Source organism: Onychomys torridus, chromosome 3 (genome assembly GCF_903995425.1).
Source record: "Onychomys torridus chromosome 3, mOncTor1.1, whole genome shotgun sequence".
NCBI lineage: Eukaryota > Metazoa > Chordata > Mammalia > Rodentia > Cricetidae > Onychomys > Onychomys torridus.
Genome location: NC_050445.1, coordinates 7,021,524 through 7,049,366, shown reverse-complemented (window position 1 = coordinate 7,049,366; position 27,843 = coordinate 7,021,524). Strand labels below are relative to the sequence as shown.

Here is a 27,843-nt window from a genome sequence, read left to right as displayed (position 1 = left end):
TCAGGCCGGAACTACTCTCCTGTGGAGAGACTATTTCCCAGTGGGGCACACTGAGACCTGATCCTGACTGTTGATTTGGAGTCAGTGAAAGGCAGCAGGAGTGGATTCTGAGAATGGCGACTGTCACTTTGTCATGCAGCTGCCTTAGGTTACTTTTAATTTGTACTACATTTAGGTGTGTGTGTGCGTGTGTGCGTGTGTGCGTGTGTGCGCGCGCACGCGCTCAACACAGCAGGTGTTCAGTACATTTATACACCATGGGCAACTTGTAAGACAATGAAAAACATCAAGTGATTTTATTAGAAAGAGGCTTATAATTTTAAAAGACAGTTTTTAGTTAAAAACGTAAGTTAACATTCCAAAGCTTAAAAAGTAAAAACTAATGGTTTTAACTTTCCATTGTGAATGAAAACCTGGCCCATATGTATTTGTTTAAAGCCTTTAATAATACCCTTAATTTTTAAGATGGCCTCTAAAAGTTAAATTATGATAAACTAAAAATATCTATTGTGCTTTCAGGGTTTTAATGAGAATAACACCGAGAACCCACTGGGAGAGGGGAAAGCGTACATATGCCGAACCAGGAGTACTGTGACTTCACAGCCAGCCTGGGTCACACCGTGCACTATTTGAAGAGCACTGGAAGTGCTCAGTCATGAACTCTGACAATTCCATTTCACTTGTTTCAATAAGCTAAGCAAAATTCAAACGACATATTTATACATTAGAAAGTACACAGACTGGGAGAAAATAAACCCCATAAGTAGAAGATACATCCGGTTGGCGGCTTCAATCTGTCCGACAGACTTCAAGAAGGCTTTGTGCCTGCTGGCGACAGAGCTTTTCCTTTCCGCTTAGCAGCCTTTTCCATTTTTAGCTGAAAATTTAAAACATGTACTGATGAAATTTTTAAATTATCCTAAATAAAGGCTGTACGTACCTCGTTAGTCATGCCTTATTTAGCATAGCCACACCAAAGTTATTAACTGCTGAACACTAACGCCAGAATCTGATCATTAAAGGAGCGTGACTGCATTCTTTAAATGACTGGCTTTAGCTTTTCAGGAGTTTGATAAGAGGAATATATAAATGAATACTGCCTTGGATAAAAATAAATTTGAATGTCACTGAAGTATTTCTAAATGCTTAAAATCGTGATGGTACTTCCGGCCTATGCCTGTTCCCTGCAGTTACAGAATAAACCTGATTCAGCAGGAACATCTGTCAACACCGGCACCATTGAGGGTGAGTTCCTAGATTCCAAAGCAGGGGACCAGAAGTGGCAGCTGACTAACTTTGAGAAACACGACCCTTTCCACGACAGTAGGGACTCTGGGACTCCCCATAACACAGGCACACCTACTTCATTGTCATCACCACTCACAAAACTCCCAGGCACAATATCAGCCTCAAACTTCCAAGGGGACAAACAAAAAATAAAGGTCCCTAAGTGGAAACAGGACCTTCGAGCTTAAGTGGCAGAAGTCATATCAAGAAACCAAGGGGGAAAGGAACAGGGATAAATATGACCAAGTAATTATATACATGTATGAAATTCTCGAAGAATAAAAAAAATTAAGGAAACCAGGAAAAAAGTCGGGAGGAAGGTGCTGCTGAGCGGCACAGCACGTGGCTAGCAAGCACCAAGACTTAGGTATGATTTCCAGCAGAAAGGAGGGGATGAGAAAGGGCAGAATAGAACAGGAGGCACAGAAGGGGAGAAGAAAGGAGGGGAGAGAAGGGGAGCGAGGGAGAGAAACTAGCTGGAACCTGGTCAAACCAGTTTACCGTATCTATCAAGTTACAAGTGATAAATCGCCAGTAATACAACCCAGGTACCCCATCTTCCCCTTCTCCCCTTCATCCTCTTTGGTAGACACTATGCCCTCTTACACTCACACGTCAGTCAGGTCATTTGAAGGGCTCTGAAGAACACCCCATTCAAAGGCAACATTATAGGACCTTTTCAGTAGTTTTTGAGGGGTGTGAGGTGGGGGGCTGTTTTGTTTGGGGTTTGGGTTTTCAAGAGAGGATTTCTCTAGTAGCCCTGGCTCTTCTGTCCTGGAACGTACTCTGCAGACCAGGCTTGCCAAGAGCTCAGATATCTGCCCGCCTCTGCCTCCCAAACGCTGGGATTAAAGGCTAGTTTTGGTTGGTTGGTTTTTAATTCTCATACAAAGTCATAGGCTTCATAATGGCGTTTTGCATCTGTATTTTGTTTATCCTTCTCCCCATCCCCGTCTCCCCTCCTGCTGGCTCCCTTCCTCCCTAGGGTCCCCTCTGCTTTAATGGCACCTGTGTTCATCCTCTTTCTGGTTCTCTTGTTGTAAACAGAACACTGGAATCCTACCTCTTTCCTTTTATTTGCTTTGTTTCTTTAACCACAGTATAGATACTTCTCAGGATTATTCAAAGGTATAAGTAAAATCAAATATATAGATGAATGTATTTAATAAGCACTCAGAAAGGTAAGTGTGGTGGTTTGAAATAGAGTTCCCAGGAGTCTCGGGCATTCAAATCCTGTTTGGGGAAGATCAGGAGGTGTGGCCTTGCTTGTGGAAGTGTGTCACTGGGGACAGGCTTTAAGGACGCACAGCGTTTTGAGTTAGCTCTCTTTGCCACCTGCTTGCAGTTGGAGGTGTAAGCTCTCAGCTGCTCCTGCCGCCCTGCCTTCACTCCCCATAATGGACGCTACCCCTCTCTAGAACTTACGTAAGCCCAGGTGCTTTCTGTTCAGTTGCCTTAGTCAGGATGTTTTATCACAGCAATAAAAAACACTACACTAGGCATGGTGGCATAAGCATGGTGGCATAGACCTACAGTTCCAGAACCTGGGAAGTGGAGGCAGAGGACTGGCAGTTCAAGGTCAGTCTCTCAAATGTATTGAGTTTGATGTCACACTGAGCTACCTAATACCCTGTTGTGTCTCCCCCCCCCCCCCAAATCAATCTGTAGATAAAGTACTCAACAACTGTTAGACTTTTTCATCTCATTTAAGGCTAAGTGCTAGATTCTTAGTAACATGAGAGGGGAGCTCATTTGGAATACTCTTTCACAAAGCCAGGCAAAGTGGCACACCCAGGACTCCCCGCACACTAGAGGCTGAGGCCAGATGACTCGAAGTTCACAGCATTAGCATGTAGAAGGCCCTGCTCAAAAAAAAATTAAACTTAAGAAAGTTGTTAAAAGACAAGCAGCACTTATCAATATCCATGTAGTGAGCTAAAAGGCAAGCTATCTCTTTCCCAGAACCTGTCCTGCTTTTCTAAATGTCCCAACAGAACAAAGTGTCTTACCCCTAGCAGACTTTGGTACAAGTTTCCTAAGTAAAATTCTCCTTTCTTGGGAAAAGAGACCAAGTCTTATCAAAGCAGAAGAAAATGATTTAACCTGACCCATAAACATAAAGTAAATACCTTACCAAGAATCTCCGAAAGCAGACAGTAAGCCATGTAAGCACAAAAGCTTCGGCTGTCAAAGCCAACTTCCACTAACCATTATGAGTCCCCATATTGGGGCTGGAGAGATGGCTCAGAGGTTAAGAGCACCAGCTGCGTTTCCAGAGGTCCTAAGTTCAAATCCCAGCAACCACATGGTAGCTCACAAGCATCTGTAATGAGATCTGGCACCCTCTTCTGTATACATAACAAATAAATTAATTAAAAAAAAAAAAGAGTCCCCATATCAGTGTTCCAAATAAATAGCAAAGGACAAAGGCAACACATAGTCTTGCCCTTGAACGAGGTCCTGAAACATCCACCACAGCTTCCTGCTCATCCCTTTTGCTCAGTGGCTCTGGAGTAAAGAGCAATTACTAACCACATGCATGGTTCACACCAGCTCAAGGGAAAGCATTCAGTGTGGACTTCTTCCTTTCATATTCCATTAATTACATTGCAAAGTGTTTAAAAACTGTCAGGGAACAATTCATCACATGAGCTTAGAGAACTCCATCTCCCTGCCGGCAAACAAATACCACTGGCATGCTTTCAACACAGCCAACATTATTCAGGCCCATTGGGGGAGGGGTTAGGCAAAAGGAGTTTTAGAACCCAGAAAAACTAAAATTAACCTGTAAGTGTGTGTCCCGATAATGAAGATTGATTGGATTGTAAGTCCTGCCCCTAATGGTACTACAAAAGCAGCCTTTTAACTGGAACTTGCCTCTAAGGCCTCAGCTATGTGTTTCCCTTTGCTATGCCCCCAAGGGTTTGAACCCCTGCCAAACTCACGTGCTGAAACTCAATCCCCGATGACAGGAGTAGAGTGAACTTTTCATGGTAGGAGTGCAGTTGGTGTCAGTGAAAAAGATGCCAGAGAGCTGCCTTACCTCGTTCACTGCCACACAGCAAGAAGGTACCAACTGTGGACCAGAAGGCAGCCCTCAGAGGACACCCAATCTGCAAGCACCCTGATCTCAGACTTCCTGGCCTCAAAAACTTGCTAAGCCTCTACTGTTTAGAAGCTACTTAGTTTATGGTATTTTGTTAAAGCAGCCCAAACAGAGCTTTCCAAAGGACTTTCTGCAATGAAGAAAAGGATTTATTTCTTTGCAGTCCAGGTCAGAGTTGCCAGACACTGTGGTTACTGAGCACTTAAGCCATAGCTAGTGTGACTGAGGAACATTTAAACTTACACAGTCACGTGTGATAAGTGATTATGGCACAGATAGAGACAGTTTCTATCACTATACAATGTCCCACCATTTACCTCTGCCTACACTGTGTCCAGGATGCCCCTTCCCAACTTCTGAGGCCTACACTGTGTCCAGGACACCCCTTCCCAACTTCAGAGGCTACACTGTGTCCAGGGTGCCCCTTCCCAACTTCAGAAGGCTACACTGTGTCCAGGGTGCCCCTTCCCAACTTCAGAAGCCTACACTGTGTCCAGGGTGCCCCTTCCCAACTTCAGAAGCCTACACTGTGTCCAGGGTGCCCCTTCCCAACTTCAGAAGCCTACACTGTGTCCAGGGTGCCCCTTCCCAACTTCAGAAGCCTACACTGTGTCCAGGGTGCCCCTTCCCAACTTCAGAAGCCTACACTGTGTCCAGGGTGCCCCTTCCCAACTTCAGAAGGCTACACTGTGTCCAGGACACCCCTTCCCAACTTCAGAGGCCTACACTGTGTCCAGGGTGCCCCTCTCAACTTCAGAACCCCCCATCATCCCCATCTTCAGGGTTCCTCATGGGACAGCTGAGATAATCTAGTTTTTTCTTTCACTTCCTGTGCTTTTGCATGGAGAATTTATTGAACATTCTACTTCTACATCCTCCATTACACAGTGAGCTTAGCGAGGCATCATGTGAGGGACAACAGGAAGGAGAAGGAGAGTCTTACCCATGTGCAGTTTTTAGTTAACTGTGTACACTGATGAGGTGCAGTGTGGGTCAATATCAGCATGAGATGTACAATAATTCCATTAAGGTAGTTGGCATATCTATTACCTCTAACACCTACCACTTCTTTGTTTTAAGCCATTCAAATCCTCTCTGCTCGCCACTTTGAAGTACACAGCTGCTGAACCCTGGTGTGCCACAGAGCATCAGAATGTGTTCCTCTTAGTCAGCTGCACTCCTGCCCTCATTAACCAGACTCTCCCCTGACAATTACTTATTTAAAAAATGTTTAAATCATGTATAAAAAATTCAAGATACACATATCTTAAAAAATATACAGATGGTTAATGTTTATTTTACTTCTGTATTTAATCAATATTTATGAATTTCATGAATCAAATGGTAGATTAGTCCTATTTACATATCAGTGCTATTTCTATCTGAATTATTCCACGGAAACTTTAAAGCCTGAATCCAGCTATGAGTTAAACCTTTGCCAACTCTTTTCAGGATGCTGCCCACGTAAGAGCTAACCTTTCAGTGGTGTCTATGCTCCAAGTAAAACCTTATACCAGTAAATTTCCGCAAACACTCACCTTTTCCTGGTATCGTCTTTCAAAGTAAGCCATATCATCCTCTTCAGGTTTCCTTAAGGAAGAATTCTGAGTGCTTGGACCTGCTAATATGAGAAAAAAATCCAAGTTGTGCACTTATAACATTACATGTCCCCCCAAAAGGAGATGGAGAGGAGGCAGAACTCCTTTATACCTACTTTATTATTTAAGTAATAATAGTTTATTATTCAAACCAGAAATGGCCTAATGGTCCTCATATTAAATGCTTTCTTAGCAAGAATTCCATCACAAAACAAAAGTAATTTCCAGTGGCAAACATTCTCCAAATATTCAACTGGCTCTTATTAAATAATACCACACAGCTATTCCACATGAGCAACCTAAAGTTAGGCACAGAGAGGTAGAGGTAGGGAGAGGTAGAACTGGAGGCAAGCCTAGGCTACCTATATAGCAGGTTCCAGGCTAGCCTAGGCTACAACACTGTATCAGAAAGTAAAATTGAGGGACAACAGATGGTTTGATCCTCCACATCCATACTCACCCACCCCCAACACACACACACACACACACACACACACACACACAAATACACTTATTTTCCAACTATTTTTTAGACTGTAACTAGAAATCCATATTATACTTTATGAGATAATATACAGTACTGTGCACTATTGAGGCTGTCTATAGGCAACCACAGAAATGATACTAACTGCTTTGGAAAGTTCCAGAACTAAAATAGTTCTAGCCATCTCTCATGGTGTTTATTTTGTAAAATTAACCAATAGCTGCTTTAAGTTCTGAAAGGAATTTAAAATTGTTTTTGTGTATGTCTGTGTGAGTGCTCGAGGCTGCGTTGGACTCCCTGCATGGCCCCCAGGTTCCTCAGAATTGCAACATTCCCTCCAAATTGAAACATTGCCAAAAGGAGGGAGGGAAAGGCTTTTCCTCTACACCCTCAGAGGAAAATAAGAGGTAAACAAAAGGTCGCTGAGGGGGTCGGGGAGAATTCCCAAGACTCTCCCAGCAGGGGAAAAGGCAGTTGCTCTGGACAGAGACAGGCAAACTGTGGAAAGAGATTCCGGGGCGTGTTCGGCTTTTCAGGGTTCAGGTCTTTCTGGTAATGCAGCTGCTTTTGAATTATCCCTGCTCCTCACCACACTCCTGTTAGTAACCCCAGTAAAAACTCCGGAGTTCACTAAATTGGACACTCGTGCAGTCCTTACTCTGGTCTGTTGCCTGGGTAGCAAATCAAAGTTCTACATTGTTACCTCACCCAAAAAATATTTGTTGTGACTTCATTACCATCTGTTAGTGTTTGTGGAGAAGAAGTAGATGGCATTTGCCAGGCTCTTAGGAATGGGTGGTCCATGGCTGAAGCTGGAGAGTTCAAAACTTCAACCGAGGGTGCACCTGGAAACAGAAGATAGGGAGAACGGAGATCCAATCTCTATCCGTAAGGATACAAGCAGTCATCACTTCTACTGGGAAGTAGATCAGAACATCAGCAGATTTGTTAGGACAAAGTCCGGTGCATTTTAGCTGGCTACAGTAGTACACGCCCATAATCCCATACTTCGGTAGTCAGACATTAGACTAGTTTGAAGAACACATTGAGACCTCAACTCAAAACAAAGCAACACCACCAAATACAAATAAGTAAACAACCAGGAATCTTCATTTTAAATTCTTTTCATTTTCTGTGTATGGGCGTTTTGCCTGCATGTACATCTGTCTAATGTGTATGCCTGGTGCCCAGCTGTTGGATCCCCTGGAAAAGGAGTTACAGACAGTTGTGAGATGCCATGACGATTCTAGGAATCAACCCCAGGTCCTCTGAAAGAGCAACAAGTGCTCTTAAACACTCAGCCATTTCTCCAGACCAAGGAATTTTTATTTTAAATTTTTATTTACCACACAAAGAAAAACCGCTTTAAAAAAGTGTTTTTGCATTTCTCAGAAATGTTTCCCCTGAAGGAAAAAAATGTTAGTTGCTACTGTAACTATGTCAGGAAAGAAGTATCAGACCTAATGCAGTCATGAAACACTAAAACAAAGCTGAGCTTCTGATCCGCTCCTTCCTAGAAAACCAGTGAGCTGCCCAGTGTTTGTCAACTGGACACAAACTAGAGTCATCAAGAAGAGGGAGCATCTCCTGAGGACTGTCTCGATCATACTGTCCTGGGGGCACGTCTGTGGGATGCTTCCTAATTAGAATGATGGATGGGGCTGGAGAGATGGCTCAGTGCTTAAGAGCATTGCTCTTCCAGAGGATAAGTTCAATTCCCAGAACCAGTATCAGGTAGTTCATAAATGCCTATTAACACCAGCTCCAGGAATCTAACGCCCTCTCCTGGCCTCCATAGGTACCTGTATACGTGTGGCTTACACACACATACACCAAAATAAAAGTAATTTTTTTCTTTTTTTTTTTTTTTGTTTTATTTTTTGTTTTTGTTTTTATTTTTTTCAAGATAGGGTTTCTCTGTGTAGCTTTGCACCTTTCCTGGAACTCACTCTGTGGCCTCGAACTCACAGAGATCTGCCTGCCTCTGCCTCCCGAGTGCTGGGATTAAAGGTGTGCACCACCATCACCTGGCTTACCAGCTTAAATATATTTTTTAAAAAAGAAATGATTGGCTGGGCAGTGGTGATGCTCGCCTTTAATTCCAGCACTCAGAAAGGAGAGGCAGGTGAATCTCTTGAGTTCAAGGCTAGCTTGGTCTACAGAGTGAGTTCCAGGACAGTCAGAGATGCACAGAGAAATCTTGTCTCAAAAAGAAAAAAATAAAACATGATTGGTGTAGGAGCGCCCAGCCCACTGTGGGTGGTATCACCCCTGGACAATGGTCCTGAGTTGGTTATGTATTTGGAGGTTTTTTTTTTTTTGGTCTGATTTTGTTAAATGAGGGGTCTACATAGTCCTGGCTGTCCTGGAACTCACTATTGAGATTAGGCTGTCTTCAAACTCACAGAGATCCCCCTGCCTCTTCCTCCCCAGTGCTAGGATTAAAGGCGTGCATCCTCCTACCTGAAGGTCCTGGGTTGTATAAGGAAGATCAAGCCATGGGAAGCAAGCCAGTAAGGCTTTCTTCCAGCCTCCGCTTCAGTTCCTGCCTCCAGGTTCCAGTGTGGCCTCACTCAAGGATGGATTATCACCTGCAGCCCTTCCCTCCCCAAGTTGTTTAGGAGCAGTGTTTTATGAAAGTCACAGAAAGGCAAAGGACAACCAAGTATGGAAAATGAAGGAAGTTCTTTCTTCAACGAACATGGAAACATACACCACCCTCAAACTACAAACTACAAAGACCAGCTGCTAAGGGCACTAACTCTTGAACCAAAAAGAAGAAAGCTACAGAGAAATATATGAAACCATCCTATCTCCCTCACAAACCACCTCCTTGGAAATGAACTTTCAACCCCACTGGCTGACAAGCTAGTCTTAATCTCCTAAATGCACAGCACAGAAAAACTGCTCATTCTTCCAATTCCTTCCCCTGCCTACCTCCACCACTCCCTCCTGCGACTCTGGGACACGGGAGGCTCAGTCCATCTGGGCCTGTCCATCCTCGCTCGCTGCATGGGTTCCTGATCTCCGGCACTAAGGGCTGGCCTCGTCTGTAGTCTGGTCTGGTCCTGGTGGTCTCCCATTTGCCCTCATTGCAGGTGCAGATCCTACCATGCTCCAGTGCCTGTCACTTCCCATCCCGAATCTTCCAGTGCTGGGGACCCACCTTCAGCTATGCTCTGGGGTCACCTTAGCCCCACCACAATAGACTGCATGGTGGGCCCGTCTCACAGCTCGGCTGTCTGCCAAGCCCTCCTGAGAGCTGGGAATTATGGACTGCTTCCACATCATAAAGGAATCAAGTCCCAGCCAGAGAGCACCGTTGTCTACAACTCTACATGGCTCAGAGCAGAAGCCTCACCATCCCTGGGTTCTCCTTCAACAGGACAGAAACTTCTGCATCTCCTCTCCCCACACACCTTTCCTTACCACCCCCTTGCCTCATGGGCTTTGGTGGGTTGAGTAAGCATGTCGAAGAGGCTCATGTTTGAATATGTGTCCCCAGATGATGAAGCTGTTTGGGAAATATTAGGAGGTATGACCTTGTTGGAAGAGGTCTGTCACTGGGAATGAGCTTTGAGATTTCAAAAGCCCATGCCATCCCCCGTTAGCTGTCTCCTAGTTGTGGCTCAAGATGTGCGCTCTCAGCTCTTCCTACAGCCAGGCCTTTACTCCCCCACCATGGACTCTAACCCTCTGCAACTGTAAGCCTGAATTAAACTTCCTTTTATAAGTTGCCTAGGAAATCGTGTTGTATCACAGCAACAGGAAAGTAGGACAAGGGCCAGGACAAAGGGTTTTCTTCCTTTACACTGCAGCGACTTGAGGGGTAAATATCAGAAAGGCCAAGATGCCCGTTCACCACCACCGCTCTTCGGACTGTTGGAAAACTACTAACAAAAGGGGGGGGTGCGCAAATATATCATTATTTGCAAACTATACTGAAAATCTATCTGTCTAAAACTCCAAAGCTTGAGATCCCACATGACAGAAAAACTCCAAAAAGTTGTTGTCTGGGCTCCACATGTGCTCTCATACATAAACACATGTGCCTACATATACATACACACAATGCATAAATGTAATTTTTAAAGATTAAATAAATAAGAATTATGTGGGCCTTCTAGAAAAATAATTTCAGAATTCCACTTGTCTGTAGAGACGGGCAAAAATAAATGAAGATAAAATATTATAAATTACCAGTTCTTTCTATATTAATCTGTACATTCAGTGTGCTATTAATTAAAATATTGCAATGTTTTTATTTAAAACATTAGGCCAAATTTCTGAAAAATTTTAAAAATAGGCCAGGAATATTCTGAAATAGTAAAATTAAATCATTAATGAATTCACTTACTTACTCTGAGCCTACAATAATGGAAACAAAGCGGTTATACAGAAACAGACAAGAATGGGCAGACCCCGGAGCACAGAGCAATCTCTAGGTTGCACCCAGTCCTACCAGCTGATGAAGAGCAGATGTAGTGTCTGCACTCAGCACGTGTGAAACAGAAAAGACGCTTCCCCCACAGACTTGCTATGATAGAGTAAATGAGATCCTGAGCAGTGGTGGGGACAACTCAGGGCAGTACAAAGGACGCTTCAACCTCATCATCATCATTTTTGCACTTGTATTTGGGTTTTCTGAAGCTGTTACATGAACCTAAGAAAATCATGTACATTCAATCTACAGAAAAATTATGATTATATAAAATAAAAAAATCTATAAGAGGATGATAATTTTGACAGATGAACACAAACAGGAAGAATGTTAAATACCAAAGCCTACCATGACGCAATAAAAAACTGAGTACACGTGATACTGACACACCAGAAGTACGGACGGACAGACAGACTATGCCAACATCTCTGATCACTTGAGAAAGAATGGCAGCCATCAATATGAACAAAAACTGAGTCAGATGTAATATATCACATGTTGATAAGAATAAATTCCAGATTCATGAAAAAAAGAAACTATATATAAGATAAAGTGAAGAGATGTACATTTATAAAAATCAAAATGAGGCCGGGCAGCAGTGGTGCACGCCTTTAATCCCAGCACTCGGGAGGCAGAGGCAGGTGGATCTACTGAGCGAGATCCAGGACAGGCATCAAAACTACACAGAGAAACTTTGTCTCGAAAAAAAAAAAAAAAATCAAAATGGGAAAAAAAAAATGGAACAGGAAAACCTAGTTATAAACTTTTTAAAAAACCTTAACATCAGGAGCTGGGGAGATGGTTCCTGTCAGAGGGCGCCAACTGCTCTCCCAAAAGATGTGAGCTCCGTTCCCAGCACCATGTCAAGTGGCTCACCACTGCCTGTGACTGCAGCTCCCATGGATCTGCCACCTTCTTCTGGACCCACAGGCACTCTCAGGGACATATACACACAGACACAAACACATAAATAAGAATAAAGTACTATTTTCTTTTTTTTTTTTTTTTTTTTTTTTTTAGCTGAGGACTGAACCCAGGGTCTTCCACTTGCTAGGCAAGCGCTCTACCACTGAGCTAAATCCCCAACCCAAAAGTGGTATTTTCAATGTTAAAATCAAATGGTAGGCTGGAGAGATGGCTCAGAGGTTAAGAGCACTGGCTGCTCTTCCAGAGGTCCTGAGTTCAGTTCCCAGCAACCACATGGTGACTCCCAACCATCTGTAATGAGATCTGGCGCCCTCTTCTGGCCTGCAGATAGAACACCATATACATAAAATAAATCTTAAAACAACAACTTAGGGTTGGGGAGTTAGCTCAGTGGCAGAGCACTTGCCTAGCAAGCGCAGGGCCTTGGGTTCGATCCTCAACTCAAAAAAAAAAAAAACCAGGTGGTAATTACATTGGAGAAAAAATAGCTGTAAAATAAATAAAAGATTATTAGTTACATTAACATTTAAAGGTCTTGATAAAGGTCAGTGAGAAAAGATGGAAAGAGAAGGAAAGATGGAGCAGGGAGAGGAGAAAGAGCAGGAGTGTTACAATAGCAAGTTGCACACAACAGAGTAGCAAGTAACTACATCATATCAAACAAGTGTCACCCGGCTACTTCAATAAACGGGCATGGGCTCAGGGTTAGATTAAGTATTGCACACAGAATCATCTTTTCTTTGCTGTCTTCTATAACAGTATGTTGTATAGTGCAACAGATTTTTAAAAATAAAAACCAAATAAGGGAACTTTTTCTGGAAAAAAAAAATGACTATAAAATGCTAACTAAGGCCAGGCAATTGTGGTACAGGCCTTTAATCCCAGCATTCGGGAGGTTCAAGACCAGCATGGTCTACCGAGTGAGTTCCAGGACAGCCAGGACTGTCACACAGAGAAACCCTGTCTCAAAAACCAAAACCAAAGGGGTATCGTTACTGTTGGTGCGCCTCGTGCCAAGCTCACACTTCAGCATTTTCACTTACCAATGCCACTGTCATCCAAGCGCATGTAGCCTTCTGCCAATGAGCTGAAACCTGTCAAACCGCCCATGGCTGCGTAAGGAACGTCCTGTCCCACTGGTTTTCCCTGAGCCAGCCTTTCTTGCCGCGTTTCCACCACCGTGTCATGGGCATACGCCGGCTGGCCACAGGGGCAGGTGAAGCAGCTGCGGAAGCCTGAACACTTGAAGCCTGAAGTAAGACACAGAGGGCAAGATGTCACGAATAAACGCTGAGCCGCCCACCCTGAGACATTTATCTTAGCCAAGGCCAGCTAAGGGTAGGTCCTCTGACCCTGGATCCCTTATCTCCAGCCACTGGTACTCTTACAGATGCTGCAGTGATTCAGGGGGTGCACACTGAAGCAGGGGGAATGTTTCAAAAACCATCTGGGCCCAAAGGACACTGAGGTAAAAACTGGAGTGTCAGAAAATACAGACCCTCTCCTCAAAAGCTACATTAGCGCTGAGCACTGTGGTGAATTCCTGGAAGCTAAGCACCCTGAAGGCTGAGACAGGAGGCTCACAACCCTCAGGCCAGACTAGTCTACACAGCAAAACCCTGCCTCTAAAAAACTGAAATCAATAAAGGCTGGAGAGATGGTTCAGTGGACTGAAAGCACATACTGTTCTTGTGGAAGACCTGGGTTCAGTTCTCAACACCTACATGGCGGCTCACAACTGCCTGTAACTCCAATTCCAGGGAATCAAATGCCCTCTTGTGGCTTTTACCAGCACTAGGTATACACACACACACACACACACACACACACACACAATTTTTTAAAGCAGCCACATTGGAATGGAGACCAGAATATATAATATAAAATCTCCTAAATTTTTTTTTTTTGGAAGCTGGGGATCGAACCCAGGGCTTTGTGCTTGCTAAGCAAGCGCTCTACCACTGAGCTAAATCCCCAACAAGCTCCTAAATTTTCTACAACTAATCCCATCCATACTTGGCAGTATGGATTTACTCCTGCTATTGTAAGTAAAAGTGTTTTTCCAGTTGAGTACCCTTGTCCAGAACACTCAAAGTCAGAAATGCTCCAAACCTGCTTTTGGATTTGGAGTTGCACCATGTGGAATTTACTGGCTGAGCACACATAATCAGAACATCTGAAATGTTTGTCAGGTTGTTGCATCTTTTTTACTTATAAAATCCCTCTTTTAAAAGTCTGTAAAGAATAAATTTAGGGCCATGGGTGTCACTCTGTGGCAGAGGGCTTTCCTAACATTCATGTGACCTTAGGGTCAATCCCCAACACCGAAACCCATAGCAAAAAGGCACCAGGTTGATTAAACTCTCATTATTAAAAACATTTTTATCATCTTTAGGTTTTTGTTTGTTTGTTTGTTTTTTGGTTTTTCAAGACAGGGTTTCTCTGTGTAGCTTTGCGCCTTTTCCTGGAACTCACTTGGTAGCCCAGGCTGGCCTCGAACTCACAGAGATCCACCTGGCTCTGCCTCCCAAGTGCTGGAATTAAAGGCATTCGCCACCACCGCCTGGCTAAGTTTTTTTATTTTCTTTTATGTGTATGAGTGCTTTGCCTGAATGTATGGTTGTGCACAGTGTCTGTGCCTACAAATGGTTGTAAGCCCTCACGTAGGTGCTGGAACTGAACCTGGGGCCTCTACAAAAACAGTCAAGTGTTTTTTGCTGTGGAGCTATCTCTCTTGTTATTGACAACTTTTAATCAGAGTTGGAGAGACTGGCTGCTCTTCTGGAGGACCTGGGTTTAATTCCAGACACCCACAAGGCAGCTCACAACCATCTATAACTCCAATTCCAGCAATCTGGCACCCTCTTCTGGCCTCCACAATACACCAAGTACACATGTGGTGCACAGACATGCATGTAGACAAAGCACCCATACACAATAAATTAAACTTCATTTTAAAACTTTAAAATAAAGTGGTGTTGCCGGGCGGTGGTGGCGCACGCCTTTAATCCCAGCACTCAGGAGGCAGAGCCAGGCGGATCTCTGTGAGTTCGAGGCCAGCCTGGGCTACCAAGTAAGTGAGTTCCAGGAAAGGCGCAAAGCTACACAGAGAAACCCCATCTCGAAAAAACAAAAAATAATTAATTGATTAATTAATTAAAATAAAGTGGTGTCTAGTAATTCTTTAAAATCTATCCCTATTACTTCAATTAAAAGCAGTCTGCAACTGTGTATGATGGGACTTACAGGCATTGCATATGAAGCCAAGGGCCGGGCTGTGCTGGTCAGCAAAGTGTTTGCAGCTGCAGCGAACAGGTTGGGTACCGTTCTGAGGGACGTAGTGGTAAGCCTTGCACCGACACCCCGGCACCTGGCAAGGCAGGTCAATGGGGCGCTGCTGTGGAAGCGTTTCAAAGTCAGTTTTGTGCTGTTTGTACCTTTAAAAATTAGAAACACAAACACAATTTGGATATTGTCAAACATTACATTATTGTCTATTAAATGCACATGTAATTATTTTTATTCTGTTTTTATCTTTTGTTATTTGTATCAATAAGGTAAAAGTAACCACTTCCACACTCAGCATTTCTATCTACTTTGGAGAGTAGTATTCACTTCTTCAGATTTTAATATTTGGTTATTTAAGAAGTTTCACAATCATATAAAGAAATATAATTCCGGAGCTGGAGAGATGGCTCAGAGATGGCTGTTCTTCCAGAGGTCCTGAGTTCAATTCCCAGCACCCACATGGTGGCTCACAACCATTTGTAATGAGATCTGGCGCCCTCTTCAGGCCTACAGGGATGCATGCAAACAAAACATTGTAAACATAATAAATAAATCTTAAAAAAATAAAAAGAAGAAAAAGAAATATAATTCCCTTAAAATACTGGTCATTGCAGTTCTTTAGTCTGGATGAAGAGTTCCTTTTGTGGGGACTACTGGAAATCAAACCCAAGGCATCATGTATGTTCGGCAAATGTTCCACTACTAAAGTATAACCAGTCATACAAAACAGCTCTTTATAAAAAACAAAATGCTTTCTATCAAGTCAGGTGTAGTGGTATATACTCATAATTTTAGCATTCAGAAAGTGGAGGCAGGAGGATCATGAGTTTGAGGCCAACCTGGACTATACAACAAGACACTGTCAAAAAACTCATGTGTGAGGGAAGTGGTGAGGTGGCTCAGAAGGTAAAGGTGTTTGCTGCCAAGACTGATGACCTTATTTTGATAACCACTCCCCTTAAGTTGTCCTCTGCAGCACAGCCACGCTGTGTCATGGCATGCCTGTGTGCTGGCGTCCTCTCTCTCTCTCTCTCTCTCTCTCTCTCTCTCTCTCTCTCACACTCACACACACACACACACACACACACACACACACACACAGTAAAATTATATAAAATTCCTAAAGCTAGGTAGAGCACTCACCTACTATGTAAAGTATCCTAGCACACCAAGAAAACTAAAGAGGCCTATAAGATGACTCAGTGAGTTGAGGAACTTGTTGTAAGGCTTGAGTTTGATCTTCTGGACCCACTGACCTCCACAAATGTACACACACATACATGCAAACATACATACACCCTGAACAAATATAAATGTAAGGTTTTTAAAAAGAATGGTTTTCATCAAAGTGCATCAATTAAGTTTATTTTTATGCTTTGCTATCTAAACTTGAAACAAGTTTAATAAAATTTTAATTTTACTTAACTATAATTTAATTTTTAACTTTCAACATCAAAATGAACAAATGGTATTGATAAAAATATTTTAAGTTGTATGTTTTTAGCTTTGCATACACATAAAATAATCTTTTAATTTTTGAAAAGAGTACTACAAAACAATGAATTCTATTTGATATTTAAAAAAAACTTTCAAAATACCATCCTTTCACCCTAGAAATTCATTTTGGAAAATATACCCTAAGTAAATAATTGCACATATAGATAAGGGTTTGGCATAAAGGCAGTGTTATTGATTATAAATAGGCATATTTATAAGCATAAAAGAATGGATAAACCCATTACTTGAGAGCAGTCTTTATGTAAAGAGAGTGAAACTCTTTAGATAAAAAACCTTCATAGAATCACAGTTCTACATATAAAATATTTAGAAGTTGGGCTGGTTAAAGCCAAGGGAAGGACAGGAATTGGAGTCCCCACTGCTGTAACAGTGTCTCACTCACAGCTTCAAAAACAACAGAGAACACCTCTGGACGAGCTGGGACATGGAGGAATTATTAAAAACCTGCCTGAGATTACTAATAGCCACATGCACACACATTTCCTGTGATCCTATCATGAAAAAAACAGTGCTATGTTTTATGCATGCACAAAATATACAACGAAATGAACAATGCAAAGAGAAAAATTATAGAGATAAAATAGACAGTACTGACAGCAGCAGGCTTTGGGTGGTGAGCGCTCTACTTTCTATATATTCCCTGTTTTCCTTCATAACTATGTTTCATTTTAGTAACAGAAAAACTTATGTTAAGTAGGAATTTCATTAAGTGATGAATACCACAGAGAAATTTCTTCATCGCAATTGGGTTTCATTTTCAGGGTCATTTACAGCTGCACAAATTCCACAGAAAAACTGGCATTAAATGTTCACAAACATAAATTATAAGGCAGCACAAATTTGCCCAACCCCTTCAGTTTTGACAGATATCAACATGTACCCATCATCCTCCAGTCCTCCACAGTGCTTTCAGTTAAGGTGTCTAGGTAAGTCTGAAGCCAATCTACACATTACTCATCCTAGCAACTGCCTAACAACTTCTGGCAAACTGCAACTCTGTAAATAGCAACTAGATAAAGAAGGAGCCTCGGAAGTCGCTGTGGAAGCAGGGCAGTTCCCCTCCAATGGATTCCTTAGAACAAAAAGTAAAACCTGGGCCCTAAGAAGAGCTACCTAGGTTGGGGGGAAGGGGTTGTTTGTTTTGTTTTTTTGTTTGTTTGTTTTTACTTTGCAGTTTGTTGTACTTCTTCCAAAGCAATTTGGTCATTTTGATATTTACAACTGTGACATGATAGAAAAACGTTAAGGAATGCACATGCTCAGCAATACAAACAACACACATATGACTGGCCCCTCAAGTCTCTTCTCTCAGTGATACTCATGAACACATCATTTGAAGTCAAAAGAATTTGTATTTTCATTTGTTCCGGGTATGGGGCCAAGTGTGGTGGTCACACCTGTCAACCCCGCACTGGGAAGAAAAGAGAACATGAGTTTGAGACTCCTTAGGATTACACAAAAAGTTCCAGGCCAGCCTGGGATGTATAATGGGACCCTCTCACAAAGAATTGAGCAAACAAATATTTATGAAAAACACCAACCCAGCACTCCCTGAGGGTGTGAAGAGTGATTCATAACCCTGAGGAGAAGCTGGTCTACTGGTGGATGAGCAGCCTGACCAGCACAGATCAGTGTGACCACCCAGTTCCCACCTGTCTAATAATGGGGACAGTAGGTGCTACTTTCACCTCACTGAAAGACCCCTGGAAAAATATCACCCTCTGTTTTTCCCAACGGCAAGACAAGAGGCACTCATGGTGACAGACTGTGATGAGTTTTAACACAGTATGAAAGTTTATTACAGGTTTTGAAAGCTTTGCATAGTTCTAGTGCATTGTGCAAATACCGACATCAAATGTTTCTCAATCATCACACTGTTATTTTCTAGGAGGAAGATGTGTTTTTGCTCTAGCTTTCATTCCGTAGCCATGAGCAAATCAGTGATAAGGTGGCTGGAGAGACGGCTCAGCAGTTAAGGCGCACTCTGCTTCCCCACACCCACCTCAGGTGGCTCACAACCATGTGTACCACAGCTCCAGGCACATCTGTTGCTTCTGGCTTGGCAGTCACCTGCACTCACGAGCACATACTCACCCAGAGGCCCACTCACATGCGTAATTAAAACTGAAATTTTTAAAAAGTAAATGACTGAGCATTCCTTGGGTATATGCCCAAGAGTGCTACAGCTGGGTCTTGGGGGAGATGGATTCCCAATTTTCTAAGGAAGCGCCATATTGATTTCCAAAGTGGCTGTACAAGCTTGCATTCCCACCAGCAGTGGAGGAGAGTTCCCCTTGCTCCACATCCTCTCCAGCATAAGCTGTCTTCTGTGTTTTTGATCTTAGCCATTCTGACAGGTGTAAGGTGGTATCTCAGAGTCGTTTTGATTTGCATTTCCCAGATAATTAGGGATGTTGAGCAATCCCTTAAATGCCTTTCAGCCATTTGAGCTTCCTCTGTTGAGAATTCTCTGTTTAGTTCTATAACCTATTTCTTAATTGGACTGTTGGGCATTTTGATGTCTAATTTCTTGAGTTCTTTATATATTCTGGAAATCAGCCCTCTGTCAGATGTGGGGTTGGTGAAGACCTTTTCCCATTATGTAGGCTGTTGCTTTGTCTTGTTGACTGTGTCCTTTGCTCTATAAAAGCTTCTCAGTTTCAACAGGTCTCATTGATTGATTGTTTCTCTCAGTGTCTGTGCTACTGGTGTTATATTTAGAAAGTGACCTCTGGTGCTATGTTCATATCAGCATTGTTTGTAATAGCCAGAACCTGGAAACAACCTAGATGCCCTTCAACTGAAGAATGGATAAAGAAAATATGGAGTACTACTCAGCAGAGAAAAACAATGACATCATGAGGTTTGCAGGCAAATGGATGGATCTAGAAAAAAATCATCCTGAGTGAGGTAACCCAGACTCAGAAAGACAAACATGGTATGTACTGACTCAGAGTAGGATACTAGATGTAAAACAAAGATGACTAAACTGCTACACAACTCCAGGGAGGCTACCTAGAAAACGGGACCCTAGGAAAGACACAGGGATCACCCAATGTCAGAGAAATGGATGAGATCTACATGAACAACCTGGATGACAGTGGGAGTAATGAAGGGCAAGTTTTGAGGGAGAGAGAGTTTAAGGGAGCAGGAGATCCCAGCTGGATCAAGAACAGAAAGGGAGAACAAGGAATAACAGACCATGATAAATGATGACCACATGAGAACAGTAAGAAGCAAAGTGCTAGAGAGGTCTCCAGAAATCCACAATGATACATTCACTGTAGACTACTGGCAATGGTCGAAAGAAAGCTTGATCTGACCTAGTCTGCTGATCAGATGGCCAAACACCCTAACGGTTGTGCTGGAACTCTCATCCAATAACTGATGGAAGTGGATGCAGATATCCTCGGCCAGGCCCCAGCTGGAGCTCCAGGAGTCCAATTGTTGAGAAAGAGGAGGGACTGTAAGAGCGTGAATTGTTGAGACCATGATTGGAAAAGCACAGGGACAGATAGCCAAACTAATGGAAATACATGAATTATGAACCAAAAGCTGTGGAGCCCCCAACTGGATCAGGCCCTCTGGATAAGTGAGACAATTGAATAGCTTGAACTGTTTGGGAGGCACCCAGGCTGTGGGACCGGGACCTGTCCTTAGTACATGAGCTGGCTGTTTGGAACCTGGGGCTTATGTGGGGACACTTTGCTCAGCCTGGAAGGAGAGGACTGGACCTGCCTGTGCTGAATCCACCAGGTTGAATTGAATCCCCAGGGGAGTCCTGGCCCTGGAGGAGATGGAAATGGAGGGGAGGGGCTAGAGGGAAGGTGGGAGTGGGGGCGGGAGGGGGGAGGACAGGGGAACCCATGGCTGATGTGTAAAATTAAAACACAAATATAATAAATAAAAAAAGGAGGGGAAAAAAGTAAATGACACAATATCTTACCTGTGTGTACAAAAACACGGTGTCTCTGGGCCAATAAGTTTACAGTCCATTCCTGTTGGTGACCGCCAGCAAACAAATAACCTGTTCTGTAAACGCATGGGTAAGACTTTTTTCTTGTATTCTTCATACTCTTCAGGAGTAAAAGGTTTCCCTCCATCGTCCTCACCAACAATTCTACAACAACAAGAATTGCTTTTAACCTTTGAGTATTTTCCAGGCCCCAAATATTCAACTCTACAATTAAATTATTCTTGTACATTTAAGTGAAAAGTGGCTTTGACTTTGGATTTTTACTTTCAACCCAAATCATAGCCAAACTGCAAACAGTAACAATAAAACTTTTGCTTCTGATGGGGTTCGGATGTGCCACTCATCCTCCCCACCCCCAGATTTGGCAAGCACCTTCTTGAGCAAACAGCCAAAGCAGGAATGCCACTCCCACCATCCCAAATATTCTTCCCTGAAACAGGTTCTACCCTTCATTCCAGAAGGAGCCTCCCTCTACCTACACACTAGTCTCCAAAGATACAAGAACACGGAGACGCATCTAGAGCGACAGGCCTTGCTGTGTTCCCTAGTTCACTGCTGTTATGTCCCACCCTGCTGTCCTCCAGTCATTCCTCTCTGGCTGCCCACCATCCCACAAACCTAAGCATAATGGCACAGGATTTCCTGTGCATTTCTATTCTTTCACTCCCATGCCACATAGCATTTGACTCTGTACGCATCTCCCTTGTCAACCTTCTTTGTATTTTAGTTACTTTAGCCATGAACCCCATGATGTCTGAGGAAAGAAATCTTTTCTCCATTCTCTTCCCATATAAAAGATTGGAGGTAATATTTTTTTTGTTGGTTTTTTTTTGTTGTTGTTTTGTTTTGTTTTGTTTTGTTTTGTTTTGTTTTGTTTTGGAGACAGGGTTTCTCTGTGTAGCTTTGCACCTTTCCTGGAACTCACTTGGTAGCTTTACTGATTGTGGTGTGTGACTGGGAAATGTCCCCCACAGGTTCTTGCATCTGAACACTTAGTCCCCAGTTGGTGGTGGTGTTTGGTGAGGTCATGCAGCCATGCTGGAGGAAGTGCAGGGCTCAATGCTAGCTTTGAGAGATTATAGATTTTCTCCACTTCCTGTTCTGTCTCTCTCTGCTTCCTTTGTACAGACAAAAACTGATCAGCCATCTTCCTGCTCCTGCCACCATGCCATGCCATCCCTGCCATAATGGACCTATAAGCCCAAATAAATCCTTCCTTCTTGAATTTCTTTTGACCGTGGTATTTTATCACGGCAACAGAAAAGTAACTATACAGAGATCAAGGTTTATCAGTAGGTTATCACATAGTCATTTCAATTTCTACTTTAATTCGGAAGCAAACATTCATTCCTCTCATTAAAAGCTAGAACCTAAACCAGATGTGGCGCCCTCCTGCAATCCCATCCAAAATGGCTAAGGCAGGAAGATGAAATAGAGGCCAGTCTGGAATGCACCGCAAGCCCCTGTCTCAAGAAAATAAAAATCTTGAGCTTAAACTGCTAAAAGTTATGTTTTCATCCTTTTAAAACAGTACCTAAAGCGGGGCACTAGTGGTTCACATCTTTAATCCCAGCACTTGGGAGGCAGAGGCAGGAGGATCTCTGTGAGTTTGAGGCCAGCCTGGTCTACAGAGCAAGTTCCAGGACAGCCAGAGCTACACCAGAAACCCTGTGTAAACCAAACAAACAAAACAATACCTAAAATTAAACCTCTATCAGTGCAGAAGCCAGCATAACTTCTTGGCATGCCTGACCTTTGGACAGAAGCTGAAGGTCATGTGAGCTCTGAAAAGATGCTTTGATTCCACAAGCTCAAACTCCTCATTTGTAATGGATGATCAGATGTTTGGAGGTTTCATAAGATTCCAAAATCTAATGAAAAAATATCAGCCTGCACTATTTCTATGGGGAAAAATTGCTTTGCTAGAAGAAAGAAAAAATACAACTAAAAACAATTTTAAAGTTGTTCAAAGTGGAAGAAATTTCTGTTTGAAAATATCTCCCTTTAATTTCTTTTTTCTAAATAAATCTATTTATCTACTTATTTTACCACGTGGCTGAAGTACTTACAGAATGTCTATATGATTTTTTTAACATTACATACTTTTCCATGTTTTGAAATACCTGGTTGCAGCAGAAAATAGAAATCCAGCCTTTAATCCCAGCACTCAAGAGGCAGAAGCAGGTGGCAGGGTCTAAGTTCAAGGCCAGCCTGATCTACAGAGCAAGTTCCAGTACAGCCTGAGCTACACAGAGAAACCCTGTCTTGAAAAACTAAAGAAAAAAAAGAAAGAAAAGAAAATAGAAACCTAATTCATAAGCTATACAATCAGCACAATCTTCTCCTTTTTTTTTTTTTTTTTTTTTTTGGTTTTTGAGACAGGGTTTCTCTGTGTAGCTTTGCACCTTTCCTGGATCTCAGTTTGGAGACCAGGCTGGCCTCAAACCCACATAGATCTGCCTGGCTCTGCCTCCCGAGTGCTGGGATTAAAGGCGTGCGCCACCACCTCCCGGCTTTTTTTTTTTTTTTTTAAAGATTTATTTAATATTATTATGTATACAGCATGTGTATGACTGCAGGCCAGAAGAGGGCACCAGATCTCATTACAGATGGTTGTGAGCTACCATGTGGTTGCTGGGTATTGAACTCAGGACCTCTGGAAGAGCAGTCAGTGCTCTTAACCCCTGAGCCATCTCTCCAGCCCAAAACTTTTTTTTTTTCCTGAGACAGGGTTTCTCTATGTAGCTTTAAAGGAGCCTGTCCTGGAACTCATTCTGTAGCCCAGGCTGGCCTCAAACTCACAGAGATCCTCCTGCCTCTGCCTCCCGAGTGCTGGGATTAAAGGTGTGCGCCACCACTGCCCGGCCCCCTGGCTTTTTTTAAATAAGCTTTTAAAAACTTGCAAATAAAATTTCACTAAAATTAACTAGCCCCAAAGCCTATATATCTTGATGAACTTCTACAATGTTAGAATGGCCATTCAGAAGCTGTGTAGCTTCACATTTTATACTTACACCATGGAATATATTTCTGTGCACTTACCTATCAAGAAAACAGAAAACCCACGACAGCGTTAGAACTAGAAAAACAGCTTTCTAGCCTCCTTCACGGCTGTGCCCATCACCTGCACTCAGTCCCTCCCCTTCTCTAAAGCTTACCCTCTCTGGTTCTCTCCTTTATCTGCTTGGATTTTTCTCTCCTTTGCTTAAACACTCTAGATACACAGTAGTTTTCTTTGAAAATGAACTTATTCTGAGATGAGGTTTTATTATAGCCATCAAAGAATATCAATAGTACCAAAAAGATCTTAGGTCAATTGCAGATCTTTCAAGTAAGAGAGTATTGGTATTTAAATTCAAACTTTATTGTATGTCCATCGTCTCCAGGGTGCCGTGTTCACCTGCTGATCTGAGTCCTTGAGTCTGAGTAAGTCTGAAGTCCTGCTTTCCTAGTAAGCCCCAGGTGAGGTGGCGGTCAAGGGCCCCACCTTCTGACACATTGAGTAGGAAGACTGTGTCCTCCCTCCAGATGCTTCCCACCCAAGGCAAGTCAAAAAGTTTTCAAAGAAAACTTAGGAAGTAGCTTTCTGTTTGGCATTTGTTTGTTTGCAGAACCCAGGGCGTTGCACTCATTAGGCAATGGTTCCACCACTGAGCTACATTTCAGTCCTTAGTTTTTCAGCAGGTTCTCCACGTGTGGTTTAGACTGACCTTGAACTCACTCCCCCCCTAGACATTTCCTTGGAGCTGAAATCACAGGCCTGGGCCACTGACAGTAGAAAAGTTTGTTTCTGGTGGAGATCATTTGGTGGAGCCTTCTCCAAATAATCTTCTTATATCTAGTAGCCCAAGTCCTCGTGTTTCTCAAAGCTTGTTGATGGTAAAGGACATGATAATCTCTCTTAAAGGGATATGACACGACATTTAGGCTTGCAAAAATAATTTTCCATGAGCCTATCCCTAGCGTTTTCTGGACAAGAGTCAAGTGAAAGCCCAATCCACATTTGTAAATATGTAAGTCTTCAGTCAACCTCAGGATCAAGAGGCTTCCTCCCAGGGAAGAACCAGAAAACCAAAACAAAATGACACCTGCTGTGGGTAAGAGGGTTAAGTATGTGATGGGTGAACCTGCCATGAAGACTGTGTGCTGGCTAGTTTTATGCCAACTTGACACAAACTAAAGTTATATAGAAATATAAAATCTCAGTTGAGAAAATGCCCACGACTAGACTGGCCTGTCTGCTGATTGACATGGGAAGACCCAGCTCTTTGTGGGTGGTGCCGCTCCTTGAGGTATCTAGGGTGCTCTAAGAAAGCAGGCTGAGCAAGCCATGAGCTGCAAAGAAGTAAGGAGCGCCCTTCCATGGGCGCTGCATTAGTTTCTGACCTGACTTCCCTGGATGATGGATTACAAGCTGTAAAATGAAATAAACCCTTTCCTTCCCAAGTTGCTTTTGGTCATGGTGTTTTATCACAGCCATAGAAACCTAAGACAGATGTAACCAAGCTGTTACATCTCACATTTCCTGTTCAAAATCTTCAGAAAGTTCTAAACATTACCCAAAACTACACTAATGGGGCAGCATGCTGGAAAACCCAACTGCCCAGATGCCCCCAAATGACTTGGGGTAAGCTCCATACTTTAGGACTTTCCTTTGTTCGTTCACATCCTGCCAAGACGTCTGCAATCCCCATTTTCCCAGTTTCCCAACTGTCAAAAGGAAACGTTTCTTAGGAGATGGGGATTTGGAAGCAGATGTATCAGCCTTTGTGCGTCATAGAGCCAAAGAAGCAAGCAGCTGTGTCCCCTGCTGTGGGAAAGGAGCCTTAGAAACCAAAACCATCTCCCTGGGCTGGGGAGTGCATTCGGCAGTTGACTCTTTACCTATCACTGAATAAATGTGCAAACTGATGTCTACTAACTTTTATAGGTCTCGAGTGTTCAATATGTAATTCTTCCATTGTCACTAAGAGAAACAAAAAAGGACCCACTATAAAAGTAGTTAATCATCCCTCTTGTCAGCGGAGACTCTGTCAAGTGGTCTCGGAAGAGACTCTTACAGACTAGAACCGTGTGTCAGCATATTACAGAAAGATGAAACGTGAAATTAATCCAGGCCTCTCGAACAGCCCAGGAACGGACTCCCGAGCCCTGAAGCGCTCGCCTGCCGGGTCCCTGCTCGCCCCACTGTGCTCAGACGACGAGACCCAGCCAGGAACCGGAGTCCGCTCCGAGCAGCAGAGTTAAGGCCTCACCTCTTGTACTCCAGGTACTCGTCTACCGCCTCCGCGCTGCCGGGAGGCAACGTCAGCCGCTCCATGGCCGCGGGAAGGAAAAGGAGCCCTAGCCTCGAGCCCTGAGCCCGCCCTGCAGCTGCCAGGTAGGACCCGCCCGACCTGCGCGGGAGCAACAGCCTAGCCGCCAGAAACAGCCCGGCCCCGCCCCCTTAGCGCCTCCCTCGCCCCAGGCCCCGCCCCTATGCCCCTTGCTCGCGCTTAGCTCCTCCCCTTAGTTCCGCCCTCCTCCCTGCCGCTCCTCTCGCTTAGCACCGCCCTCCCCGCCAGAGGTGCACCCCTTCCTAGCGCCACGCCCTCCCCTTGCACCCAGCCCGTCCTAGCGCCACGCCCCGACCTTATCCCGCGCCCTCCCTAGCCACGCCCCAGTCTGACCCGCCTCGCCCTCCTGCTCCACCTCTGGACTGACCAGGCCAAACCTCTCCACCAGCCCTCGAGATGGCCCTTGTGGCCCACTCACCTGGAGCACCTCTTTGGTCCTTGAGCCTAACTTAGCTTGAGCACCACCGCCCTACCCGGTACCTGAGCCCTTACAAGGTGGCTTCTCCTGCATAGGCCCAGGCTGTAAAAGAGATGCTGTTTGCTCCCGTCCTCAGACTTTATGCTTGTCACTGCTCCATTCCCAGAGACTCCAATGCCTGGCTGGATACAATGGGTTCACAAAATAGGGCTTTGTACACCTCTTTGCATTTCTTCTGTCTCTTGAAATCTAAGTGGTCTTGGAGAGTGGCCACTTGGAGCATTTAGGCTAAGAGTGCTTGCTGAGCAATCCTCAGTACAAAACCAAGCATCTCACAGATGCTTTGTACCCCAGTTTCAAGGTGGGCAGAGACAGGAAAATCAAAGAGGCTTGGGGGCTTTCAACCTAGCCAAGAAAACTCCAACCCTGGGTTCAGGAAGTGACTACGTAAAAGGTCTAGATGGAGAGCGGTAGAGGGAAACACCAAACACCCTCCTCTCTGTGCTTAGAACATGGGACAAGAAAAAATGTTCTCTGAAGAAAGTAACAGGTCTGAAAAAGAACAAATAGAAACAATTCAGTGACATTCTTGCCGCCTGGAACCCGCAGCCTTTCGGGTTCTACCTAAGTAAGCACTGTACCACCAAACTATACACCTGCTCCAAGCTAAGTCTGTTTAACATTTTGAAAGAAACTTCATGCATTTTATATAAAGATGGAATTATCATCCGTTAGTAATTTAGCCATAAGTTGCTCTGGCTAGCTGGAAAGGGGTAAGAAATCCATCTTACTCAGGAGAAAAGAATCCTTGGACATTGAAGCTCTCTGAGGACCAGATCTAGCATCCTTTGTTAATCATCTTGCTTAACAGATAATTGCATTTTTACAGATTCATGGTTCACAGCAACTTGCATGCCTCAGGTCAGTTGTGGTTGTTGCCTAACAGTGTGTTTCCGCTTCAATGCACTATCACCTGAGCTGTCTCGGGACCAGGATGATAATGATTTTGAGAAAAGGTCTCACCATAAAATCACGGCTGATTTAGAACTCACTATGCTGTCCAGGCTGGTTCACACTTGTATTCCTCCTGCCTCTGCTTCCCAGGTGCTGGGAATGGAGATGTTCTTAATGTTAAATTTCTTAATGTTCTTAATGTTGTTAGCCTTTCATTCAAACCCTTTTTTAAATTATTTTTTAATTAGCATACAATGTATTGGATTTCCATAAGGCTTTTAATACACCACCAGTTTTGTTAATTTACCCCTTGTCCCTACTGAAACCTTTAACTTCCAGTACCCCCCTCTACTTTCATATCACGTGTTCTACTATCCCCTCTCCACACTGAGGCCTCCTTCCTTCCTCCTCTGGCTTACTGACCTCTACAGACACTCCATATTAAATACATAAATATATAAGTTTGAAATTCAGATCCACATTAAAAAATAACATGTGGCATTTGCCTTT

The 27,843-nt window shown here is 43.5% G+C and overlaps 1 protein-coding gene across 2 annotated transcripts; it reads right to left on the bottom strand.

The window, feature by feature from the left end:
• Positions 1–422: 422 nt before the first annotated feature.
• On the bottom strand, positions 423–26,037 carry Fam221a (family with sequence similarity 221 member A). Of its 2 annotated transcripts, none has more exons than XM_036182363.1 (7): positions 25,881–26,037; positions 20,596–20,769; positions 15,090–15,280; positions 12,887–13,093; positions 7,213–7,320; positions 5,932–6,014; positions 423–877 (listed from the first exon to the last, which is right to left on the bottom strand). In XM_036182363.1, exons 1-7 carry the CDS (start codon positions 25,943–25,945, stop codon positions 809–811), a joined length of 897 nt encoding a protein of 298 aa, XP_036038256.1. In that variant the 5' UTR covers positions 25,946–26,037; the 3' UTR covers positions 423–808. The 2 variants fall into 2 exon arrangements, with proteins under 2 accessions (XP_036038256.1, XP_036038257.1); XM_036182364.1 differs by having other exon boundaries at positions 5,932–6,011.
• Positions 26,038–27,843: the final 1,806 nt, after the last annotated feature.